Here is a 27,321-nt window from a genome sequence, read left to right on the forward strand (position 1 = left end):
ACTATTATCTCATTTATATATGGCTATCTCAATTTCTTTTGAAAAGTCTCACAAAAGAATATATGTATAAAAACAAGCACAATACTGAAACCATATTCTGTCAGTGTACATTACAAGACTAGAGTTGGAGGCTGTAAATTAAAAATTTTCTCCTTTTGGGTGCCTGGGTGGCTTAGTGGTTAAGCATCTGCCTTCAGCTCAGGTCTTCATCCCATCAGGCCCTGCATAGGGCTCTCTGCTCAGCGGGGAGCCTGGTTCTCCCTCTCCCACTCCCTTGCTTGTGTTCCCTCTCTCATTGTAGTGTTCTGTGTCAAATAAATAAATAAAATCTTTTAAAAATAGGGAGAGGGTGGTTGGGTTATGGACATTGGGGAGGGTATGTGCTATGGTGAGTGTTGTGAAATGTGTAAGCCCGATGATTCACAGACCTGTACCCCTTGGGCAAATAATACATTATATGTTAATAAAAATAATTAAAAATATATTTTTAAGAAATTTCCCCTTTCTTCTACCTTACCACAGTGTGTCCAGGTATTCTGTAAAAAGTACATTATTTTTAAAAAATAGTGCATTAAATGTTTATTTGTATACATGCACATTTTTTACATGTGTGTGTATATACTTCCATGTAACTACTTTTTAAATGAAACAAATAAACAGGGCACCTGGGTGGCTTAGTCGGTTAAGCATCTCCCTTCAGGTCATCATCTCAGGATCCCGGGTTTGAGCCCCGCATGGGGCTCCCTGCCCCTCCACCCCACTTGTGCTGTCTCTCTCTCTCTCAAAAAATAAAAAAAATTTAAAAATTACATAAAGAATAGTTCTGGATAACTGATTCTATTAGTGATCCTCAAGGAACATTCTCCACCAGGATATATGAAGAGAGACCACATTTGGACAGTAATAAATAAGCAAGAAAGGCACAAAGATAAAAATAACTATTCTGAAAACAGCAATGTTATCAGAAAAATTCTGTAAAATTTATTTTACAAAAAATAAATAAATAAATTCAAGTTTAAAGGGATTTATGAAAAAATTTCAGTCATTTATATTAAATGTTTTCTTCAAATAGCTCTGTAATGGTTATAATCTCTTTCCACTTATGGAGAGAGTAAACTGAATGAGAAGCTTATTTAAAACTTGGTGGTAATGAAAAAAATTTTTTTTTAAACCTGCTGATAATGAGAAAGAACAGCATGTCTAGCATTTTATTTAAAATACATAGGCTGTTGCTAAGTTTTTAAAGTCCTGATATTCTTGCAGACCAATTTATTTCCTACCCCATAAAGGTTTAGTTTATCAAATACGAGTTTGGGAGGAAAAGGTGGTCAGAACACAAATTTCTAGTTACACACAAATTTTAATAAAGTTTACCACCTTTTTTTTTTTTTTTTTAAGTAACCTCTCCATCCAACATGGGGCTCATATTCACGACCCTGAGATCAAGAGTCACATACTCTTCAGACTGAGCCAGCCAGGTACTCCATACACAATTATTTCAATAGCAATCAGTTATTTAATTTGTAGAGCCCACAGAAGTTTGGTTATACAAAAATATTCCAATTTAAGCCTGATTAACACAATAATATATACTAACACTCAAAATAACTTCTATATAAATAAGAATGGTATAGGACTCAGTATGCATTTGCAATCAGAAATCTGCAAGCAGAACCCCAATCATTAATTATCTATTAATTTCTTAACCAAAGTCAAGGAAAGAAAAAAATCCTCATAAGCCCAACCAACCATCTGGTTTATCTTCTACAGTTATTTCAAGGTCTTACTTTTTTTTTTTTTTTAAAGATTTTATTTATCTATTTGACACAGCGAGAGAGCACAAGCAGTAGAAACGGCAGAGGGAGCGGGAGAAGCAGGCTCCCCACTGAGAAGGGAGCCAGATGACGCAGGGCTCATCCCAGGACCCTGGGATCACAACCTAAGCTAAAGACAGATGCTCAACCATCTGAGCCACCCAGGCACCCCTCAAGGTTTTATTCTTATTTTAAGAAGACCCTTTATAGTTTTAACATGATTTGTTTCTTCTCCCATGTAAATAAAAGACTCGATTATGTTAAACACTCCACCCCAAGAACAGAACCAAATCTCACAACCAAGTGAGATCAATACAGGAGCCAAACTCAAGAGGCTTAACAGACTGAGCCATCCAGTCTGCCCTTACGCCCTAGGTGGGGGGTCAGGGTGGGTCTCATGCGGGTACATTGGCGCTCTCCCGCAAAAAAAAAAAAAAAAACAAAAAAAACACCTAAATAAATAAAGTTTAAAAGAAAAAAGGATTCAATTATGTATGAAAAAGGCCTAGAAACACTATGAACAAAGATAAGATACACGTAAAACCTTTCACTTCTCAGAATAGCTAATGCAAAGGACTTCGAAATGCTACCCACTCTGTCCCTTTTTAAATTTTATGACTGAAGTAAGTACTACAGTATTTAAGCAGTTATTACAAAACACTTATGGGTTATTACCTACAGTATCTTTTAAGTCTTATTATAAAGACACTAAGTATTGTATTATTCATTACTTCAGTTGCTGAAAATGGCCCTTTCAACCCAACCCTGACATTTTGTCAGAAAAGGATGCATTACATACCAAAACTTACAACTCTCAGTCCCTAAGTTATAAAAACTCAAATGATAGGGCTGCCTGGGTCACTGAGATGCCAGCTCACTTAAAGGTATATATGATGGACATTACAGAAAAATCAAGTTACCCACTATGTAGCTATTTACACAAAGCTTGAAATCTATTCCTAATACAGAATTAGGAAGAAACTAATCTGGAACTGCCATGATCACTGTTACCTTTCTTCATGAAAAAATTTTCATTTTCAAGCCACAGGAACACTTTAGATCACTGAAGGATATTCCCAATAGTCATTTTTCTCTGTTTATACCATTATCCCCTCATTTAGCACAAATTCATTTCTGTCATATCAATTTTAAAACAAAATATTGCTACACTAAGAAATTTTAAATGGGGGCACCTAGGTGCCTCAGTTGGTTAAGTATCCAACTCCTAGTTTCAGCTAAGGTCATGATCTCAGGATCATGGGATCTCTGCACACAGTCAGCTTATCCCTCTCCCTCTGCTCCCCCAGCTCGCATTCATGCTTTCTTTCTCTCTCTAATAAATAAACACACAAAATCCTTAAAAAAAAAATTCTGCATGGTAGAAACCACAAAGATATATACATTTGGAAATCACTTACCTAGATAGAAAAATTTTCTGCTTTCAAATTTAGCAATAAAGAAGTATGTTTAACTGGAACAATCTGAGTCAGGGAAGCAGTTCACTCTCACAAGACCCTTCAATAAGAAAATGTAACCTTATCTATATGTGTGCTATGTTCTTAGTTTATACACTTAAAGGCTAAAAGCAAATGGGTCAGAATTCTACAGCATTAGTAAAAATGAACAGGTTAAGTAACAAATACACATGGTCATACCTAAATCTAGATTTTTTTAATTTTTTCTTTGTTATTGAGACAGGAGGTTTTTCAGAATAATGCAAACGTAATCGTATTTCAGTCTGACATGTCAGCCATCCAGAATCCAGAGTTTCAACACCATCTGGCAGAGTAAATATGAAGAACAGTAATTATTATACACACTTTTTGAAACAATCTGGTAAGTACAACACACCGTTGACAATTCTAGTTCATGTTTACATTTGCATACACTCAGTTTATATATCACTGGAACTTCTCTCCAAAGCAAACACACATGTTTTAAATTTATTCCTCAAAAACTTTTATATGAAGTCAGGGGAAAAAAGTTAAATGTTAACAATTAGCCATATTTAACCACTTAAGTAAATTAAAATTTCTTACTGAATCCATTATCAAGGTAACAGCATCTATTTCTGAGAGAATACCATATTCCTCACTGGCTCTAACCTAGTAGTGTTTCACTGAGGACCACTATGACACTTCCAAAGGGTCACATGAGCTACTCAGCTGGAACAAGTTCTATCACTAAAGCTGGAGCTTGAGACAGGAGAATGTTAAAACCAAACCTGTGAGTCAATTCTGTATTCCTGCATTTAGAAATTCGGACATAAATAAATGGCAGGATTGTGATAACACTGTATTAGTATTATTTAACTTGAAGTTTCCTGCTAACATATGTCATAAAATTTTTATAAATACCAGAGAGCTGTCAGCCATTTTGGACCTAAGTTTTTTATCAACAAGACTTTAAAAAAAAAAAAAAAAAAAAAAAGAACTTTTTCTCTTTAGATATAACTTAGGTTCAATAATTACTAAATTTTAAAAGTAAAAAGAAACCACTATCCTCTCTTAATTTTAAACTGTTCTCAGAAATGGATAAATTTGGAAAGACAGTCTTCCATCCTGACAGCTAAATTAAGCTGAGTTTAAGAGAACAACTACAAAAGAGCAAAGAAATGCCTGCATTTGTAACTATGCAGAGATATTAACATAGAGTAGAGGGACATGTCCTGCCTTATAGTTAGGGACATGAGAAAGCTACTTCTCCATCCAGCAAGCTCTCTAAAACATGTAGCATAAATATCTTTTGTAAATAAAGAGAACAAGACTCTAAAACACTAAAACTAAAGCTATGCAAGTATTTTAGACTACCTTACAATGTAATATAAGTCATCCCAAATAAAATTAAGGAAAAGAAGTAAAATTTCTATCCAAATACTGCCAAAGCATGTGTACATTTCTCAAGTGTATAAACATAGGCGCCTAGTATCAGCAATTTATCTCTGGTTCACGGTTAGTGCAAGTACACCTTTTTTGCTCACCCCCTCTGTATCTTTGACCAGTTTAGGATCTAAAACAAAAATGCAGTTTAGCATCGTAACACTATTCTACTGTGAGAATCCCAGTCACCAAAGACAACTTGAACCCTCAGGATAAAGTATTTAGTGAAGCACAAAAATATATGAATGCATAACATTTTCAACATATTCAGAAGTAAAAGGATTATCTACTCCACTATAAATTAATTTTTAAAGTATCAGGAGAATTACCAGAACATTTTGTTTAATCTGGATTTTACTGTAAGTGCATATACACACAAACTGCACAAACCTCACTTAAGAGTCTAGAATGCTGGGAACATTAATACCAAACACAGGGGTTAAAAGGGGATGATCTATTAACAGTTAAGTATAATATATAATACTCTTAAATTAAGTATAGTAATTCATACGTCTAAGTCACCAGTCAAAAACCAAAAGGATAAAATTTTAAAGCTTAAGAATTATACTGGAAACTATTATTTAACACAACGTGGTTGTTTCTTGGATCTAGTCTCTATTTTCAGTATCATACTGTCACATTTCCCTGTGCTGTTTCTAACAAAAAGTAAGGTAACATTTCAGTGGTATCAGTAAAGACTGTCAAAACTCAGTCTCACTTACTGTGGATTCCAAATTGTCCATCGTCAATAATAATTTCAGTTTCTAGAATTGAAGGAAAATAAAAAAAACCTAGTTAAAATTCATGATGTATACAGAATGCACAACTGAGAAATTACCCACCTTAAGGATTTTTAAAATATGAAATCTAAAATTTAAAAGCAGCCCAAAATGAATAAGCATATTTATTGTAGCCCTCAATAAAGAATTCCCTTTTAAGGAGGTAATCAAACAGTAGAAGTTCTTACAAACTTGGTGATGATTCATGGTGTTACAAGGAAGGGAAAGAAAACTCCTCAGAGAGGCCCTCTAGAGGCACTGGGACAAACCTCTACACCCACCAATTTATAAGACAGGCTGCTGAACAACAATATCTCCTGGGTGATTTTTTAAACCAAAGGTCTTGGCACAATTAAAATGCTTATTCTTATGTAGTGCATATTCTGAACTTATCTAAAACGTAACTCTCCTCGAATCCCAACTATTCTCTAGAGCCAGCTACAAGCTTCACAAACAGCACAAACTTACCTGCATATACAGAGCTGTGAGGAACTACCAAAAGAATAAGTGCTAGCACATTCCTCTCTAACAGAAATTTCAGCTAAATAAGAAAAGCGGGTAAGCCCCACCCTCTTCAGTAAAACACTAATGATCTTCCCTGCTACTTCCTTTCCCAGTTTAACTTTAAACGTTAAGTCTGAAATATTTGTCAAAATAGGTGTGATAGTTCCCAATAAAGATTCTTGGTAGATTTCACGTAGCTCTTTAGAGATTATGCTTTCCAAAAGTATAAAATTAATTTTTAAAAGACCAGAAACAAACATCCCATTTCTTACAATAAGGACATATATTTAACTGCAAGATGCTTCCAAATGCATATTATTTTTTCAATGTTTAATACCTAATAATTTCCAACCTCAGTATGGGACTATTATAATTCTAAAGTATGCTATTCATGAAAACTTTAAATATACTATCAAAAATGTATTAAAACATAAAAGAAAATCCAATAAAGAGGATGGAATGAAGTATCTGTTTAAACAAGACATGTCCTTGCCACAGGGTAAAGCAGGATCTCTCACTACTTTCTAATCTAAGATAGCTACTAGCAAGCCATTATTATCTTTAAATTCTAATTTTCTCTAGAAAATAAAAGATACAGTTTTCAGCACGAGTGAATTTACAGATGACTCCAAGTGGGTAATTTATGCATATGATATGAACTTCAAATTTTAATCTCAGTAAGGAAAAGGAAATTCAAAAATACTTGTATGAAGAGAGATGCCATTTTTTGGGCACAAGAAAACGGAATGAAGTTTTAGGGGGAAAAAAAACAAGAACAAAATAAAATCAACTATCTGAGTATCAATTTTAACAGAGCCAGCAGGTATTTAAGTAAATCAGGAGGAAAATATGTCTGCTACAAATCTGAATGCATTCATACAAGTTTATTCAAGTATTTACTAGTTAAAAAAAAAAAAAAAACACAACACAGAATAAATAGGATAACTTATTCTATTGCTCCTGCTATTCAAAGTTAAAAATTTAAGAATTTTTGTTTTGGATTAACTCTTTCCTCAAATGTTCTCTAAGCTCTCTGAGCAAGTAATCAAATAAAGCCGTGGATGCTCAGTCAAGAAGAATGTTATTTTACAAACTTTGTTAAATATTCCAAATGAAAATAAATATTCCACAATAAATTAATAAAATCCCCCCAAATAAAAATAACCTGGCAAGCATTTCTAACAAGTTTATAAAGAAAGGCAATTAAGAACTGTTTAGTTTTAAAAGATCCATGATATGCTAAGTGAAATTTGCAGTACTGACAATGCATTGACCTTAAACTTTAGAATAAAAATTTATTAAATCCCACTAAGCCATTGTGCAGCATATTAGTAACTTTATGCATATGCCTCAAACAGATGCAGTTAATGCCCATACCTAAAGGGGTTATTGATCGTGGTTGTAGATGAGTCTCCCACTTGTGAACTATGACTTGGCATGGACCACCGATAGTCTGCAATTTAAAAGTTAAACGTCTGCAATAATTTCTTATATCTTATTTTCTACCCATGACTCCATTAGATGTTTGTGGCCTAAGTCTTATACTAAATATGAAACCAAAAGATTCATCTTGTTATTTATCAATATTATATGCCAAAAATCAGGATGTATCAGGTCACAAAACATGAGTGCTGGAAGAAAAGGACGGTGAGGCAGTAAACAAGAAAAAAGAGATGAAAGTGGCACATAAAACCATCTTAAACCCTTTCTTAAATCTGCCTACAGTACTCCTAATTAGCTGGTAAATTCCCATAAATTAAAGTTAACACCAAATATACTTTATGCCTTGTTGTCAGTGGTCAATGAGGTATTACTGAATAAAGTTATCTCAAGTAACTCTCCAAGTGTTTGGGAAAAGCCTATACTCTATGATAGTAGGAATAGTAGGTACAAGTACTTCAAGATCAGTGATCACAAGGAACTAGAAGGCATAACAAGGTTCTTTATTATAGTAAGTAAATAACAGGAAGAACATCAGATTTCTTGTATTAGAGTAACCATTGTTTCTAAAGAGTACAGGAAAACCCTAAAAGAAAGTACATGTGCATGAGTAAATTCGAAGAATAAGTCTGACAAAAAGGAACTACCATCTAGTTTTTCTCTTTATGCCCTACAGTTCATAAATTCATACAGGGTGAAAACTAATACTGTCTACTGTTATCAAATTCTCTTACTAAAAGGGAAAATAAAGCTTTATGTGTTAACATCTACAGCGATTTAAAATTAAAAATGAACTATCGACTCAGATTCCCTATGTATACCTAAAGGATCGAACTACTAACTAAATGCTTCCTAATTTTAATTATTAAAAAAAATCAACTGAACTTATGTGCCAAAATAAAACCATTAAATACATATTTTAGAAGCAAAATTTCAAACTGTAACATTACAAGGCATTTTATATTTCTCTTCACATCTTCAGAAGACATTTAATAAAATACAAAGAAGCAAAAAGAAAACATAAAAGTTATTCATTATCACACCACTTAGGGATAATCACTACTGATATTTTCATACATAAATCTTCAACCCCTTTCCTAGGCATATATTATATATTCTAAAAAAGCACAGAACATATAAGCTCTCTATACACTGTATACCTTTAGATGGTATTAAATACTCTTCTATATCATTTTATAGCTTTCAGTATTAATAATAATGTGCTAAATGATAATCGAGTATGAGACAAATTAAGCACATTAAGTAATTAAATGCAAGAGATATTCTACTTAAAAATAACCAGAGGTTGAAATTCTTTTTAAAACTTGCAAACTTCTGAACTTTGAAAACTAAAATAGCATTTGCTATTCATTCAAATCATAAAGCAAACGGGATAATCATCAAATCCTCATTTTCTCTTGCTGAACACCTCCTTGTTTTAAGGGTTCAACTTATAAGTTGGTAAACTGGGCAGATGTTTTTAAAATTTTTTTTACTGTGAAACTGCTCATCTTAAATATAGTGAATTTCATTTCCTTTACACTAAAACATGGAAATAGTTTCATTCCTATATGTTAGATATTTTTTATCATGACTTTCCTGTCACATTTTTTTAAATTTCTTAAACATCAAAGTTTCTGATCCTCAAAAGATACAAATATATACGTTAAAAAAGGAACAATGTTTCTTAGCAATAGAGAGTATCCAGAACGATCTAACCTATAGTCTTCCCCATTCCTCTCATGTCCCCTGCACATCCCCCTTCCCAAAAAAATAATCCTCTTTGCTACAAAGATGGTATAGCTAGCTCTACATTCTTACAGAAGTTACTAAACAAAGGTGCCTTTAAAAGGTGCCAGGAACATAGTATTAAATACCAGCAAGGATAAGAAGTGGACAGAAGAAAGGAGAGTTTGTTTTTGTTTTTGTATCAATTCAGTGTCAGGGGAACTTTACAAAGTGTTGACTACAATATCTACATCTAATGTCAGAATAGCCCTGTGGATAAAATATTTGGTAGAAAATATATTTTAATAGTATTTTAATAACTCTACCCTCATCTGCTTTAGTAGCAAACCCACTCACAGCATAAAACCACCTAGGCTTGAAATGAATGGGGCATTCAAGGAGCAATCCAAAGAGCTGATTCAACGGATGACTTCTAATTGGGTATATAAGCGTTCACACTACAAATCATGTTTGTTGGTACAACAAAGTGTTAAAATTAAAAAAAAAATTAACCAAGTTTTAAAATACAGTTATCTTTCAAAATGGTATTACTCTGTCAAACTTTAGAAGGTAATCTTAAATTTTAGCTTACTGAACTTCTTAAAAAATATTTAAGCCCTGAGCACGGAAATTTAAAATCTCAGTAATGACTCCAAAACCTGCAATCCTTTTTAACAAGCTAAATGTAATAAACTCATTCTTCAAGATCTTAGAAAAAAGAACAGTTTCATTCCGTAAAAGGCTGCCATAATTTTAAGCACTTTGGAGTCAAGTGCAAGGTGGATCTTTGAAGAAAAAAGTAACATCATCAGTCCAAGACATTATTCCACTAATAGTACTGATAGAGTTGTTTTACAATTTAACGTATATTAAATCAGTTGATTGCTAAAATGTATGTTAAATTGTGAAACAACTCTATCAATACTATTAAGCATATTAAGAAAAATACAAAATAATCTATTTCTGCAAAGAAAGAAAAGCACAATGACTGCTTTCTTAAGCAGTGCTCAACATCACTGAGCTAGCTACATCAAGCCCTGAGAGAAACAACATGTAGACTGAGGTTTTTGGTCTGTTTTGTTTGAACAAAACATGTAGCAAAATCATCAACTAGTCAAGTTGTATCACTGCTTTCAAATATCATGAAAAATAAAACTTCTAAAATTTTATTGTTGTCTTTCCACATTTTGAAAAAAGGGGGGTGGGGCATGTAAAAGGGGCTCTGAGGAATTTGCATTTATGATGGCAAGGCCAGACCAACAGTCATTTAAAAATAACGATTTTGAATAAGACTAATAAGAAAAATAGTCACTTATGGGTAACTAAAGTGTGAGGTGAAGGAAGCTAGGCAGACAGAGATCTGTGAGATGGTTCAAGTCTCAGGTTAACAGCTGAAGGTATTTAGCATCTGGAAGAATTTTATTAAGAAAACCACTCAACAAAATAAGATACCTGGGCTATTCTATAAATAAACAATGATCTGCCTATCACAGATGACTGATTCTTTTGTTAAAGGATTTAAACAAAAATCAAGGGAAATTAAGAACAAAATAAGGGTTTATAAAAAAATCTATGAGTGAATGTGAATACCTATAAAAAGTAGAAACAGAAGTTACTAAAAAATAAAGAGCTATTTCCATTGAAATTAAGGGAAAAATCACAGACAACATTATTATAAATTGGCTAACATTTCATCAGGTTACATCACTAATCCTGCCCACAAGTATAGAAGGATGGACATGGACTAAAAAAATGTTTTACACATTTTTGTTCACACTGAAAAATTATCTCTGGTGAAGATGTGAAATTAATGGGCCATCTGCAGCTCCCACCTGTGTTTTCATTCCAAGAATATCTACAACCTTTGTTTGCTATGTTCAAGATAGTATTTGATTTGTCACCTGTAAAATTATTTAAAAATCAACATATTAACACCTAATTCTAATTCTACAGAGTAGAAGTCAACAGTTAGTTATAAAAAGTTGAGAAAAGGGACTCTTATAAACTAAAAAGAATATGCCAGAAAGAGCAAAAAAGGAGGAGAAAATACGAATGGTAAAATTTTATTTATTTGCAATAAAATTTTCACAATGGAAGGGATCTAAGAAATCTATGGTCCAAGCCCTTCATTTTATAGGTAAAAAAACTGAAATATGAAGGTCAATTGACAAGACCACAAGATTTTTAGCTTAGGCTCTACAAATGCTTGGGTAGACTACCTCAGCAAAATTAATCTTATTACTCATTTCAGCTTTTCACTGTTTCATAATTACTTTGCTTTCCTATCATTCTTTATATTTATAAAATATATATTCCAATAATTTCATTTTACAATTTAAGATTCTTTGCACATTAGTTTTATCATTTGACAATGCACAACTGAGACAAAGTTTCATAATTATTTCTATTTAAAATTAAGTGTCATTTAAAGAGCGCCACCAACTTTTAAAAGAAAAGAAGTGTCACTTTAAGCTGGCATGTGGAAAAAAAAACCTCTAGCTATATGCATGGGATTTTATGTAGCTATTTACTCTAGTCCATGAAAAACATACTTACCATGGCAGCCCCTGCATCACACGGTACATGTGTACACGATACAGAGCACCTACTTAAAGAAACACACTCACCAACACATACTGTAAACTTTTGCAAGTATTACAAGGGGGAAAAACTTGTTTTTTACTGTAAGCAGACTTTTTGCCAATTTTTTCAGAAGGCAGTTTGGACTGATTTGCTGCTTTTGGTTACACTTCAATGAAGAGGGAAAATACTGTAGGTTGGCTTAATTTGATCTATGTTGACAATAGTCTTACTTTAGAAAACTATGCCCAAAGGATTCATTATGATTTGTCTTGTCCAAATGCCCCTTTAAGTAAAATTTAGTTGACTTCATGTATTACAAATTTCACATACCAGGATCCTCAAATTAACTTTCAATGTCATGAGTGCTATGACCTACTTATCACTGCACAACTGTTCAATTTAAACTGAAAAACTCTGCCACAATGCACAACCCTTAAGCCAGAAAAATGATATTAAGTCATTAAAATGAGACTATTGTCAAGATAAGCCAACACAACGATCAACCATAATGTAATTTTAATTACTGAGTATTTACAATATATTGTTGGAATAAGAAACGTAATAGGTGCAAAAGACAGCTGAAGTGGCTTTGTCAGTTTTTTCTTTTCTATAATGGTGGCTAAGAGAATGAGGTAACAGTGGCTGCTTGCATTTTTCACATGTAATAAGTATTCAATGATCCCAAAGGGAAATAAAAATTTTAAAACGGTTTAATCCACGTTTTGCTTCCTAGACGCCTGCCTAAACCCGTGCTCACATGCAGCCTAAGTGTACTCAAAGATAAAAAACTGAAGGAAAAGAATCCTTTCAGGAAATAAGCATCTTTAAAATAAGAAGGAAAGAATCAACTTTTTTTTTCTTTTCTAAATATGAAAACAATCCCAAAATAATAAATCATTGTGAGCAAGCAGATTAGATTTAAGATACTCCGAAGGCCTTCAGAAAAGATCCTACTCTATCAACACCATGGTTGAAAAAAAAAAACTAAGAGGAATTACTTCAGTTCTGACAGGAGTTAAAACAAATGCAGCCACTAAGAGATGGCTTTTATGAAATAATTTTTAAAAATAATTACTCACTTAAAGCTGGCTATATACTCTTTCAAATGTATTTATACCATGTAAGAATTAAAAAATGAAACAAAAAGAAAACCCTTTTAACTGGTTACTTTACAAAAGTTAGAGAAAAAGCACAGCTACTGAGAACACTCGTTTATCATTAAAACCAATTTCATAACAAGAATACTGCAGAATATACTTACTATTAGTCTTTTAAAAATTCCACTGCAGACATCGTCTGCCTCTGAAGTGGCTACTTGCTTGCTTTTTAGCACTAAAATATCATTAATCTAGAGTTCGGTTTCCCTTATTTGATCAAAACAAACTCGCATTACTTTCAATGTTTCCAAACTTAAATTAGTTGCTTTTGAAAGAAGTTTGTTAAAGAAACTGGAAACGAGATAAAGAAAACATACCTTTGGTTCTAGAAAGCACCCTTTGAAGTAGCGATACTGAACTGATACTCCTCTAGTGAGTACAATGGTTGCTTTCCATAACATGCTGTGAGGAAAAAGAGCAGAAGCATTAATATCAAACTACAATGCATAGACTTCATAATGTATAAAACCCCTCCAGCAAGGTCTGTGACCAATACCACTTGTTTATTCCTACACAGAATTATACTCCAGGGTGACCCTGCATCAGGCACTGGGAACACAGTGAAGAATAAAGCAGAAAGAGCCCTATCTTCAAGCAGATTACTTTCTGGTGAAGGGAGACAAATAACCAAACATACATAGAAAGGGCTATTTGACCTTTCTGACATGACAGGAAGTTTTGGAGGAGAGGCCTCAATGAGGAAGAACAGTCTGAGCGGAGTCCTAGGTAATGAGAAGGAACCAGCCATACAAAGACAAGGAGAAGTATTTTAAACAGAAAAAGTAACACAAAGTTGGAAGCAAGAGTCAGAATCTTTTCTGACTTTCCACTTAGTTAGAGATGTTACAGGGCTGCTAAGAGGCTTTGGGGCTGAGGCAAATGAGTTATACTCGCATTCCCAAGTGTCCCTTGTCCTGATTTCTTCCCCAGCTTCTGGCTAATCCCCTGGCCAAACAAATTGGGATCTATATCTTACTCGTTTCAACTCAATGTCTTCCTCTGAACTATGCTATGCTAACATAGTCTACTGCTATTCTAAAGCTTTGACTCAACTGTGAAAGCAGAGTATAATCCAAGGACTATGACTATCACCCTGGAGACTGTTAGAAATCCAAAATTTTCAGGCCACACCTAGACCTACTATAGAAACTCTGGGGGGAGAGTCCAGCAATCTGTAATTTAACAAGCCTCCAGGTGACTCTGATGATGAACACTTAAGTTTGAGAGCTGCTGTCATAGACCATTACCCAAACATTACTTCAGCATGAATAGTTTAGTGAATAAACATCAGCTCCAAATGTTCTTCCACGATACCAGATGGCTAGCGCTGTTTCCCACCTGGCTCTGCCAAGGCAGGCTTTAGGGCATTATTCTCACTCGGACTCAATCCTGGGTTCCCAACAAAATACCCACAACCACCTGTCACCCCTGGTCAACAATTAGATTAATCTAGTAGTAATAAAATACATATGCCCTGGTTCCACCCTGGGAAACTCTGATTCCAGAGGTCTGGGTGGAGCCTGGTCAGGTGGAGTTTGCACAGGATAGGTGAAGACAGAAGGCTGGTTGAGGGCCACTGCTATAAAGCAAGACCAGCAAATGCTCAGCACAGGCGCCCGTACTACTTTTCTCTGATAAGCCTCAGAGTCCTTTTCAACACAGCATTCCAGGAACACTCTACCAACTCTGAGGTGAAATTATTTCCCATCTCTGCTACAAAAAAATGGCAAATTTCTAGTACTATTTCATTCATAAATTGGTCAGCCAGATAATGTGAAGCCAGCCTCAGATGTGAACAGCAGAATTAGCAGGAAGCTCTGAAAATGTATGGGGTCCCTCTCTCATGCACTATTCCTCATTCCCCAGGGGTAGGATCTAGACATGTGTATTTTTTAAAATCCCTCACAAGTGAGTCTAAGTGAGCCCCTGGTTAAGAACCACTAAATGAAAAAGATGCAGAGAGCAAAGCACTGAGTTTTTTATTCTACCTTCCTAAGTAAATGCTGCAAAGTTAAAAATGAACCGGAACTGTTCAGTGACATCAAAAATGAATATAATCTGATGAAATTCAAGAAAAGTCAGGAAAGAGGGGCAATAAGGCTTAGTGTACCTGCTTGATTTTGAATGCCCTCATATCCTCCCCCAAAATACCATAAAATCTACAAGAGCAAATAAAACCACAAGTGACCCACATTTTCTGCATTACTAGGAAACAATACCACAATTTTCAAATTATCTGTAAGTTGAAAAAAAAAAAAATCCTAACAGAGCTCTTGTCACTATAAGCCTACAGGTATGAAGAAGCTTAAGAGACTCTGAAAAGGAGCTCTGTACAAAGGGCTTAGATGCACAAGACACTGAAATCCAAATAGACACAATTCTAAAACACAAGAATGGTGTCCAAGGCAAATGTTTTTTGTATCCTCTTGTATCACCTACTTCCTTTCTCCATGTGAAACACTGTTTATCTGCCATATGTGAATCAATTACATTTCAGTGCATGTCAGCAAGGTAAAGTGGCTGGTCCCTTCAAGTTATGTAGTTAAGTGCTATCTCATCTGTTCACATAACTTTGATCAGGCTAGCTGAAATGGACTTAAGACAGGTGACAGTGCAGCTCAAACATTCAGAGCAAGGTGTGTTTTAGGAACAAGTTCAGAAAGGCATAAGGTTTTACTTCAGAGAGCAGTGGCTGAACTGAAAATGGAGGAAAAAATAGCCACTTGAAGGGAATAAACATTTCATTCCTCTGTGATTCCAGTATTATCAACTTCACTTATAAAAACCACTGCGAACTGGCTGAGAAAATATGTCACAATAACAAGTAGAAAAAGGATGTTCTATAGACTTTTTTTTTTTTTTAAGATTTTATTTATATTGTGAGAGAGAGAGAAAGAGCACAAGCACGGAGAGCAGCAGGCAGAGGGAGAAGCGGGCTCCCTGCTTAACCCAATGAGGTACTTGAGCCAAAGGCAGATGCTTAACTGACTGAGCCACCCAGGTGTCCCTGTTTTCCTTTTCCTTAATTTGCATTATGGTACTATATTTGTTATTTTCTTTTGCTCTGTCATCAGTGCTCCTCAAGCTATCTGCTGCAAAAGACCAGTTTTTGTTTGCTTGTCTGTCCTGTAACCAACACTTCTGATCTATGTATCCAGCACAACAAGAGGTGAGTCTACGGTGACATACATGAATGCCCTAACAATCTCAAAGTGCTATAAACATTTCTAAATGCTTGCTCTTAATTTATGTATTTCTCATATAATGCACTGATTATTAGAAAAACTAAAGTTTTGTTGTTGTTGTTGTTTTTTCCCCCTAGCACTGGCCCACAGGCCACATTTTCAGTAGCCATGCTCTACATGGAAAACAAGTTGAGCTTAATAATATGTAGTCTGGTGTTTCTCCCTAGGGGCACTGCATGTATTTGTATACTGTTTAAGTATCCTCTCTCCTTACCTCCCACATATATATCTTGACAACCCATAACGCCCCAAATATCTCTAATATTCACTGATTTTGTCCTAACCCCTTTATCATGCAGATGAGGTAACCCAGGCCTAGAGAAATCAGATCTGCCCAAGATTGCAGTTAACTGTGGAACTGAAACCTGCACCCAGGCCCTTCTTTCAACAGTGCAATGCACCAATACACCCACACTAACTTTAGCATTCTATTTAATGTCAGTTGCAAACTCATTTCAGTATATTAGCTAAAATACCTGTTTCACACTCTGCTCTAGAAAAATATTTTATAGGCTAAAGAAAAAATCAGATCTTTTATCAAGAATATGTATGGAGAGGAGCTCAGGCAGTTAAGCAACTGCTTTCGGCTCAGGTCATGATCCCTGGGATAGAGCACCACATTGGGCTCCCTGATAGGCGGGGAGCCTGCTTCTCCCTCTCCCTCTCCCTCTCCCTCTGCCCCTCCCCCTGCTTTCTCAAATAAATAAAATCTTAAAAAAAAAAAAAATAGAATATGTGCCGAGAGGCACCTGGGTGGCTCAGTTGGTAAAGTGTCTGCCTTCAGCTCAGTTCATGATCTCAGGATCCTGGGATCCAGCCCTGCTTCAGGGTCCCTGCTCAGCAGGGAGTCTGCTCCTCCTTCTCCCTTTGCCTCTCCCCCACCACCACTGGTGTGCTCTCTCTCTCTCTTGATCTCTCTCTCAAATAAATAAAATTTAAAAAATATATATACATATAGATATATGTATCCATATATAAATATATATTGAAAGCTAAAAGATAATACCTTAAAAAAGCTTAAAAAAATAAAAAATAGCAATATAAGCCTATTATTTAGAAATATAGTGGTAACTACCAAAAGAACCAGCCAAAAGTTGAAAATAGTTGAAGTGGGAAATTAAGAAACAGAGAAACTTTTTTTTTTAAACAACCGACTTTGTACAACTACTTCACTCTATGCACACGCAAGAACTATCATAAAAATTAAAAGAGAAAAACTACATGAAGGTATCTTAGAAACCCTCCAAGTTTCTAATCTGGGTATCACAATCATTCTGTAACCTGTTATTACCCTTCTTACCTTTCACCTGTCTCATTTTCTGGAAGAAGAGCCACAGCATTCTGAGGACTCCAGTTTCCCAAAGCATCACAGCTCCCACATATGGCATAAACTTCTCCTAAAGAAAGAGAACAACCAGTTATAGTGGGCTAAGTAAGGAAGTTTCAGACTATAGTTTTAGGAAGCCAGAAAAGAGCAGTCAGTTGCACTAGTTCACCTAGATGCAGAGCCCCCACTAGCAGAGACGGCAGAGCCCCACTGAGACATGTGTCAGACCTAGGTACCACACCAATACCTGCCTTCTTAACTTGACCTAACTCTACAGAACCAAAACCAAAGAAAAGGAGGGATGGATAGGGATGAACTTACTTCATTTGTTCAACCACTTAAGTGAGCTAATAACAAGTACCAAGAAGACAAAGTGATCATGCCACAGTTCCTGCCTTCAAGGCAGCTTCTGATTTAAAAAGGCACACACTAGGGGTGCCTAGGTGTCTCAGTGGGTTAAAGCCTCTGCCTTCGGCTCAGGTTGTGATTCCCGGGTCCTGGGATCGAGCCCCGAATCGGGCTCTCTGCTTGGCAGGGAGCCTGCTTCCTCCTCTCTCTCTGTCTGCCTCTCTGCCTACTTGTGATCTCTGCCAAATAAATAAATAAAATCCTTAAAAAAAAAAAAAAAAGGCACACACTAAATGCAAAGAAGTATTCTAGAGAAATAGTAACCAATATTTTCCAGGAACTCAAACAGTGGCTATTAAAACAAACTAAAGATTAAGAAAATTATCAATGGGACAACAACAACAACAAAACTTCTTCCAAAGACTTAGTGAAAAATCTAGTTTTCCTTACTAAAATAATGACTATTGTTTTACCTGAACACTTCTCATCAATAGACAAACCAAAATACAACTGTCACCTGTATTTGCTGAATTATATGCATTCAGCAAAAGTCTACAAGGTGCCTGGGTGGTTCAGTCAGTTGAGCATCTGACTCTTGGCTTTGGCTAGGTTCATGTTTGGGTCATGGGATTGAGCCCTGTGTTGGGTTCCACACTGAGCAGGGAGTCTCCTTGAGGTTCACTCTCACCCTGTCCCCCGCACCCCCACCCCAGCTTGCACATGCTCTCTCTAAAATGAATAAATCTTAAAAAAATTCTTGGATAGAAGTATGGAGAAGTCTTTGACTTACATAGCAATATATTCTGAATTACTATAATTAAAATTCATGGAGAAAAAGATAATGAACTGATGCCAAGTGAACAAAGTTCAAGACAAACTCCTCTACATTCCAAGTGGCTTTCAGGCGCTACTCTAGTAAAGCCAGAATTGTAGTTGGCTTTAACCGCCCTCATGAGCATTTTTTAAGGTTGGACTATCTAAAATTTAACTGAAAATTTCAAATGCAATAATCACTCAGGAGTTTTGGGGGTTCTAAATACATGTTTGTCAAGAATGGAGTGGTTATATATAGAGATTTCATGTTAAAATATTCACCAATCCTTTAGAGCAACCAGATTTTGTTTTGTAATTAGGTTATCACTACCTTCTCTGATTAAAAAGAAAGATAAAAGCTGTTGCTATATGCAAATATTCATTCCCAGAGTCAAACACACTGCTGTGCACACAGTGCTCTCTTATATTCACATCCACCACTATCTTCCCTCTAGTCCTTGAGAGTAAGACCTCGCCAAGCTCACCCTTCTAGGGCTAATTTTGTGGTTGGTCCCTATGCCTGACATGGCCAGTTCCTTCTACCTTAAGTTGTCTAAGAACAATTCCCTGAAAGGGTATGATACAGCTCTGCAGTCTTCTCTCCACAGAGAAGGCTACACACTGGACTAGAGGTGAGCTCTTGACCCCAGTGAGCCAACTTATCAGCTGACTAGCAATTTTCAATCTGCAGAATCCTGCCCAGAAATGAGAGCTCTCTACCAGATCATCTTGGCTAAGAATTTGAATTTGGACAAATATACACTCTGTCAGCCGCTCTGATTGCTGCTAGGCCAAAGATGCTGGACATACAGAGTTAATCATTTATTTATTCCTTGAACACGTATTTACTCCTGCTCTGAGTCAGGCACTGTGTTAGGTACATGCACTCAGCATGACAAAATAGTCACATTTTCACAGAACTGACAATCTATCCATAAACAAAATTACTCAAATAATTCCATAAAATCTGTAGGTACTACAAAAAGTCCTGGAACCCTTAATTTCACAGGAATCCTAACCTAGCTAAATGCAGGGCTAGAGTTAAGCAGAGTTAAAGGGAAGAAGGGAGGCCACAGATCTAGACAGAGGAAACAATTTTAAGAAAGGCCCAAAAGAGGGAAAGAATGTAACAGATATGGGGAACTGTCCAGTTGGTGAGTATATTAAATGAGGAGATACATGCCTCAGGCCTGATACTATTTTGATATGCTATTTACCCTAAAATTACTTCACACTGTGTTAGCAGACAACAAAAAATACAATAAGCCAAAAAATTTACAAATAGGGAACAAAGTTATCTTAACCAAATATTTCACCAACTTCTTGCACTAGGAAAATCTCCCTCATTTTCATGGTACTTAAAAATCATAGTCCATAGTCTTCATCCTGTGCAAAATTAAATACATTCACAGCCTTCTTGGAAAATATGACACTAAGACATTTACTGTTTGGGCAAGTATGTTTTTCTTTCTTATTACACTCCAAGCACATTTCTGAAATCAGGTAAGTCCTAAAGATAGTTTCATCTAAAAATGAGGCCTACTGTAATAACAAAGAGCATATTTAAGACAATCAAGATAGGAAAAATACTCATTTAAAATTTTGTTTTAAAGTAAAACTTTACAATACCTGGTAAAAGAGTTCCTCTTATTTCAAAGGTAACCTGAGAAGGTGTCATTCTGGTGGATTTACTTTACAATGTTGAGCTAGGAAAAAAAAGAAAAGATGTCATTTAAAATATATAAAAATCTTAGCTCTAGATAGCTGCCACCAAGAAACAAATTAAAAAATGAAACAAAAAAAAAAGAAAGAAATCAAAACTATGAACAAAAGATTTCAGAAAACTTACATAAAGGTTGAATTATTTATGAAATACCTAGAAATTTTTAAGACCTAATATTAAAACCTATTCTGTGTGTACGGACCAGAAAAAATGCAAAACAAGTGTGTCCACTTTTTTTTAAAGGATTTAAGATTTTCTTGTTACAAACTTTCTCTTCTGATAAGCAGCTGTTCCAAATTCGACATATCTTTCCCAACCAGGTTCATGTTATGATGGAGGGGGAAAAAAAGCCAAACAAAAACAAAAACAAAAAAAAAAACAACTACAGATAGAAAAAAACTTGGCTCAAGAGAGGATTTCTACTTCAGTAAGGTTACAAATTTAATAACAAGGAAACAACTGAAGAACTTAAGTACCATTCACTGAAACAAACTAGTTATGTTCTGCAACAAGAAGCAGGCTCTGCTTCTAAGTAATGTAACTAATAACTTACAAAAAAAAAACCCTCCCCCATAAACCACTCTTTTCAGATTTTCTCTGTATTAACCATAGGACTTTCATTACTCTAGTTCTGTAGACTCAAATTTAAAGTCTCAACTCTGTGATCTATTACCAAACCCTGTTGATTCTAATTGATCCTACATACATGCCTTTCTTTGTACGGTCTGAATTTCATTCAAAATCCTAAGTATTCTAAGCTATGTTTTGGATTCTGTGTTCCTAATAATATTTTATGTCAGTTAGAATATTCTTCCTCAGGGGCACCTGGGTGGCTCAGTCAATTAAGCACCTGCCTTCTGCTTAGGTCCTGATCCCAGGGTCCAGGGATGGAGCCCTGCACTCAGCAAGGAGCCTGCTTCTCTGTCTGCCTGCTGCTCCCCCTACTAGTGCACTCTCCCTCTCTGTCAAATAAATAAAATCTTAAAAAAAAAAAAAAAAAAATTCTTCCTCATGTCCCTGACTTGGAATTACTTCCATTACTTATAGAAATCTAAACCCCTAATCCTCGATTTCTTATTCACATTGTCTCCATAGCCGATTTTTCATTTCTTGGTTGTTTTCCCAGCCAAAACAATCTGTTTACCACTCCCTAATTTAAGTACCTGAGGGAAGATAACAGATTTTCTTAAAAATATATACAGTATCAATTGGAAAGAGTGCTATATAACTTATATATAGAAAGAACACATACTCTACACAAAGAGCAGATTCTACATAACTTCTCCAAACCCTCCCCCAAATTTTGTGCCCCAATTCACCAATATTCCTAAAACAATTCCAATGTCTTTACCCTGCATCATTTCATTAAGTTACCAGCTTAAAGGTTATTTGTATTTCTACATTATTTTAAAAACCATAAAGTAATTTTTATAGCTATTCATTCTTCTATTTCCCCTTTGCTCCCTTTCCCTCTCCACGAACACATACCCAACTCCGCAACGACCATTCAACCAACACTGCTGCTCAGGTAACTACACTTCCAAGTCACGGTAATATACAGCAGCAGTTCTCACTGGGGACAATTCTGCCCTCCAAGGGATATTTGGCAATGTCAAGAGACCTTTTTGGTTGTCGCAACTGGGAGTGATACTGCTGGCATCTAGTGGGGAGAGGCCAACAGAGCTGTTAAACACCATGTAATGCACAGAACAGCTCTTCACAAATAATTGTCCAGCTCCAAATATCAATAGGGCTGAGACTGAGAAACCTGATCCACAGGGGCTGCTATGAGGGCCAAGAATCTAGACTCAATGTTTGCTATGAACTATTTATCATCCCACTCACATCAGTGATTAAATGTAAATGTTGAATATTCATATTAAACAAGACCACCAGTCAGTGTGGTTTCATATCACCTGAATACAGAATTCCCTATTTGTAACTCTACCATTTCAGTTAGAAAACCTAAGACTGTGCACTAGAGAAAATCCTGTCCTTGATCAAAATAATTTGTGTCTAAGAATAAACATGATCTATTTAAAGCATATACATCCAGTTCTAGCACTGCCAAAGAATGTTCTAAATCTAAAAATAGCTGTAGACTGTCAACCCCCTCATTAAGCAATCATTATCCAAGTATCTTATTAGCTCTCCTTTAATATGACATCTGATAGGAATCAGAGTACTAATTCTAAGAAAAGGAATTATTTCCCTTCTAATAATTAAATAGTTCACTTAAACACCACACTCTAACATTTATTTTATGTTATATGAAGAAACCTCAAGACTAGCAAAAGAGCTTGGCTTTTACATAACTGAATTAATTTTGAGACACAGCAAAAAGCCCCATCATCTAGCAAAACTGCTGAATAACCAAGCTTAATCTCAACCTACAACTTCTACTTTCACCCAGTATTTACAGTCACAGTTTTCAACAAAGGACTACATAATCTCATCTGCATAATTACACAGTTGCTACAACTATTTTATGATCAATTTTAAATATCTATTTTAGCCAATTTTAGGGAAATCAAATGTAATTATTCCTATGTATTAAAATCAACAACTGGCACAAAATTACCTCTAAATTTCTACTGCATTAAATGGGAAACTTACAAATTCAATTGATTATTAAAATTGACTTTCATTCTTAAGGTTGCTTGTAAAAGTGGCTATTGTAACTTGGTAACAGCTATGGTAACAACTGCAGTAAATGTACTGTACAAAACTATATACACAAGCACAAAAATACCTCCCCCCCCCAAAAAAAAACCTTCCTGGATGTCAACAAAGCATCATTTTCCACTTGAATTGCCAAAAGTCCTATAGTCTGGTTTAATTTCCTGCCGTCCTCCTCCCACAATTTAATACCATACCAAATAAAAGCCTGGGGAGCTGCTCCTACACCAGTTTACTTGATCGTGGACAGAGGCCAAAATTCTGGTGCAGGATTGGCATGCACAATTTTGGCACCCAGCTACCACCACAACAGTAGTGACAAAGTAAAATACTGTCCTGTTGCGGAATGCAAAATTTACACCCCCACCAACACTTCCTCTTCTTTCAAACAAGCCAAAAAAATCATCATCATCACCAACATCATCATCATCATCATCCCAACTTGGACTGGGGAGGTCTTCCAGATATAAACAAAACAAGAGTCAGATGAAAAAATCTAGCCATTTTCATGTACATGAGCTCATAGTAAATGTAATTTAACCAACTCAATTTGTTTTATATATAACTTCTATTTTGTGTTTTTTGAAGATAAATATCAAACAGGATTCTCATCTGAGATTTTGAGTAGCATCTAACTGTATTTTAACACTTTTTTAAAGACTTAAGCAATCAGTAAAGTATGACATTGTAATTTACATTCAAGAAATATTTCAGAGTTTACACTACCTGCCGAAACAAATTCTACTTTATTTTTGTGGTCAGAGAAACTATCCCAACACATGACCTTACTGGTTTACCAGCTTGAGGAACAAAAGGGGTATTTAAGCAAACCAAGGTACAGGAACATTTAGTTTAGAGCTAAATTGAGAGCACAGATATTTTTAGCTAAAATGTGTTTTTCTGGCCAAAAAGAACATCTCTGTCTTCCTTCAAATTTTTTCAAAGAAAAAAGCCATTTCCAAGTCTTGCTTTTTCCTAGACTCCAGCAGCTTTGGTTCTCATAACTGGCTATAAGGAATATATGAAATGCCTACGTTTTCCTGAGTTAATTTCTGGTCATCCTTTTGGAGGATCGTTATGACCCCACTATTCTGACCCCAGTATACTTGAGCCAGTATTTTAAACAAATGTATGCAAAAACGAATGGATTTTCATAAAGAAAGCATTTCTGGAGATTTCACTAAGCCAGCTTTATTCCTGGTTCAACTTTCTAAGCAATGCTGTAAAGTTTTCCATTTCGCTTTGTCTTGATATTATTTCATGTATAGTTTAGTTCATATACTTTCCCTGGTTAGGTTACATACAAGGATTTGATTCATCAACCTACTTTTTGTAGGTATCAAATTTTACTCTGTCACTATGAGATTTCTTTCGTGGTCATTATTTTTCTGAACAGAACTTTCCTAAGTCTTATTTTGTCTAGAATACTGGTTCGCCCTGGTTCTTAAGTCCAGAACAGATTAGGCCGTGTGCAGTTTTACCTGTTTGCTTTATCCTGAATTATTTGTACCCAGACCATCAGGAGTTGAAAAAAGGACTGACAGCTTGTATTTACTTCTTAACTAAGTCACAACTGTCAAAAATGTAGCAAGAGGGAGAACATGAAGAGGTAGAGGAGAGGGTAGTTACCAGGCAAGAATAGGGAGGGTCAGAGAACACCATGAAGAAAACATCATCAAGTCTAAACATCCTGCTGGTTCCTGTCTTCTTCTATGTCGACACTACACGGACTCCACAGCTGCCTCAAAATGAAAGAATTCTCTACAATTCATGACTGAATTCATGAACGATTTCCTTTATAACCGGGCAGTGGGGTGAGAGGGGGGCTGATGAAGCCCCTAACTGATCGAGGCTTTCCCCCAGAAGTCACCAAGGCTATCTGCAGAGCCTTGGGCCAAGTGCAGTTTTGGAAAAAGAGAAGATGCAGATTTCCCAAAATTGCATGGAGAGCAAAGATGTCTATGGCTGGGACCTCTCCTTAGAATAAGAAGGGACTTCGGGGTTTTATTTTTTAGAATAACTGAATTATACAAGCACGCCTTCAACTATGTGGTTAGGCAATTTCAGAAAATAAGCAGTTGCAAAAACACTATGAATTACGCATGGACAGGCGGTTCCATGGTGTAATGGTGAGCACTCTGGACTCTGAATTACGCATGGACAGAGCGAGTCGGGGTAGGCGAGGGGCATGCTGCGGGCTAGGGGTGCACGAACGACTTCAGTGGCAATTTTTGTTTCTTCGTTCCCTAAGTTCGCGTACTCGTGGCGGTCCTACGCTCTATGCATTCTGGTACAGGGAGAATCCCGCACTTGACAAATTTTTCGGAGGGGAACTAAGCACCAGGCAGCCCAACGGGATCGTGGCAGCAAACAATAAAAGTGGAAACAGATAGAGGCTGCCCACCGACGGACCGGCTCGAACGTCCAGGCCGCTGTTTCCCGGGGGGTGGGGGAGAGGGCAGTGCCCGCGGGGGCCGGGGCACGCTGCCCACCCCTCGCCCCGCTGCGTCCCCGGCCGGGCCGCCCTGACAGCTCGGCCGCCACGTGAGCTGCCGCCGGGCCTCCGCACCGAGCGCCGGACCAGGCCTGGCGGCCCGCCTCACCTGCCGGGTCTACGGGTCCGCGCCGTCGTCGTCGTCGTCGCCGCCGCGCTCGAGAGCGAGGGCCGCGGGCCGAGAAGCCGGGCACCCGGCGTCAGCGCCTCGCCAGCGCTCCCCCAGGCAGCCCGCGGCGGCGCCGAGCGGCAGGAAGCGGCTCCGCTCAAACCGGTTTCAGCTGCTCCAGACCAAACCGCCAGGCCACCCCGCGGGGCGGGGCCGGAGGGGAGAGGGGGCGGGGCCTGACGTCACGCCGGCGCCTCCTGGCCAATCGGCGACTGCGCGCAGGGGGCGGGCCCGCGCGTTCCTGGAAAGGGCTAGCGTCGGCGACCGGGGGCGGTAGGGCATCCCCGGGGTCTCCCCCGCCCGTGAGTGTTTTCCGCAGACCCAGAGCCCAGCTAGGTGCAGCGCCAACACCCGGACTGGGGTATTAGACGCATTCCTTGGTCCCCAAAGCCACCTTAGGACGACCAAACGTGGAGGCCGGAGCTGCAGTTCTGAATCACATTTTTTGCCGTTCAAAAGTGAGGGAACATAGCAGGCTTAGTGTTTTCTGGGAACTTTCTTTCGTTACAAAACAGCGAGCACATTTGGACCAAATCTTTTAAGTTGAAAACGAGAATTGAGTGACCTAAGATGTTGGAGCGTTTATACTTTTGCTACACAAACTCTTACAACGCCGGCAGCATCACCTGGGAGCTGTCAAAATTGCACTCCCAGGACCTTTTCAGACCTGCCTAATCTAATTTGCATTTAACAGGACGCCGGGGTTGTTTGTATGCAAACTGAAGTTTGAAGGAACTTTTCCGAAAGTTAGACAGACCCTCACAGACTCTCTCTGCAAATGTACTTTATGATTTTGTGAAAAATCAACCATACCAAAAAAAAAAAAAAAAAAGCTTTTTCTTTCTTTTGAAGTTCCCAGAAAATTAATCAGCATTTGCCACTTACCTTACTTCAAGTGTTACCTTCCCAGCGTCAAAGTTAACGTCTGGTTAACCTCTAATATAAAATTACGTTATCAATATTTCATTTAAGTGAGATCCTGAAAATTAAAGAACCACCTTTTTAGTGGGTGTCGAAGAACTCTTGCAGTAAGAGATAGCTCCAAATTGCGAATTGGTTGAAATGGGCCTACTAAAAAAAGCATTTGTATTAGATAAACACTAGGTTTAGAAAGAGTTTCTGGTTTTATAAATCAAAGCACTCACAACCACTCACGACTCACAACTTGATATTTCAGCTTGGATGAGATCCCACAGCATTTCTGACAATGTCACCCATTCAGTTACTAAATAATTATTAAGTGCATGCTTTGTGCCAGGCATAGGATGCAATGGTTTCTTGATGGCACTCCTTTTAATCCCAAATTTCTTAAAGAATTAAAATTTCCTCCCAATTATGTACCATTATCTGCTCAAGTCTGCTGTTGTACAATTCCTAATAGCTTGGAGTTTCATTTCTCTGTTGTTAGTCATACTTCAGTGATGGATTTCTTCCCTTCGAGTTTGCGTCCCTTAAATATTTATAATAGATCTTTATTTTCCTGTGATCACCACTTAGTCAAGCCATTATTTGTCTGATGTTCATAGTTGGTTGATGGACCAAATCCATGTTCTTTCCTTAAATCCTATTGAAATTATAGAAGAATTATACATATTTGAAAGATGTCATCAGTGGGTTGGAAGCTGAGGAACTTCTTCAA

At 36.8% G+C, this 27,321-nt stretch overlaps 1 protein-coding gene across 2 annotated transcripts in view; it reads right to left on the reverse strand.

The window, feature by feature from the left end:
- The window catches only part of LOC111141391 (glycerophosphocholine phosphodiesterase 1), a 52,971-nt gene extending 27,296 nt beyond the window's left edge, over nt 1-25,675 (reverse strand). The window contains exons 1-7 of one of the 2 annotated variants that reach the window (XM_022493902.1): nt 25,623-25,675; nt 20,247-20,323; nt 17,430-17,526; nt 13,202-13,286; nt 7,354-7,429; nt 5,416-5,457; nt 3,470-3,593 (exon numbers count right to left, since the gene is read on the reverse strand). In XM_022493902.1, coding sequence (XP_022349610.1) covers nt 3,470-3,593; nt 5,416-5,457; nt 7,354-7,429; nt 13,202-13,286; nt 17,430-17,526; nt 20,247-20,295 — 473 coding nt within the window. In that variant the 5' untranslated portion in view covers nt 20,296-20,323; nt 25,623-25,675. Of the gene's footprint in view, nt 1-3,469; nt 3,594-5,415; nt 5,458-7,353; nt 7,430-11,700; nt 12,541-13,201; nt 13,287-17,429; nt 17,527-20,246; nt 20,324-25,622 lie in introns of those variants that run through there. The other variant, XM_022493903.1, reaches the window with a different exon arrangement.
- Nucleotides 25,676-27,321: the final 1,646 nt, after the last annotated feature.

This window comes from Enhydra lutris, unplaced genomic scaffold, assembly GCF_002288905.1.
Source record: "Enhydra lutris kenyoni isolate GAN:26980312 unplaced genomic scaffold, ASM228890v2 scaffoldscaffold6, whole genome shotgun sequence".
NCBI classification, from domain to species: Eukaryota; Metazoa; Chordata; class Mammalia; order Carnivora; family Mustelidae; genus Enhydra; species Enhydra lutris.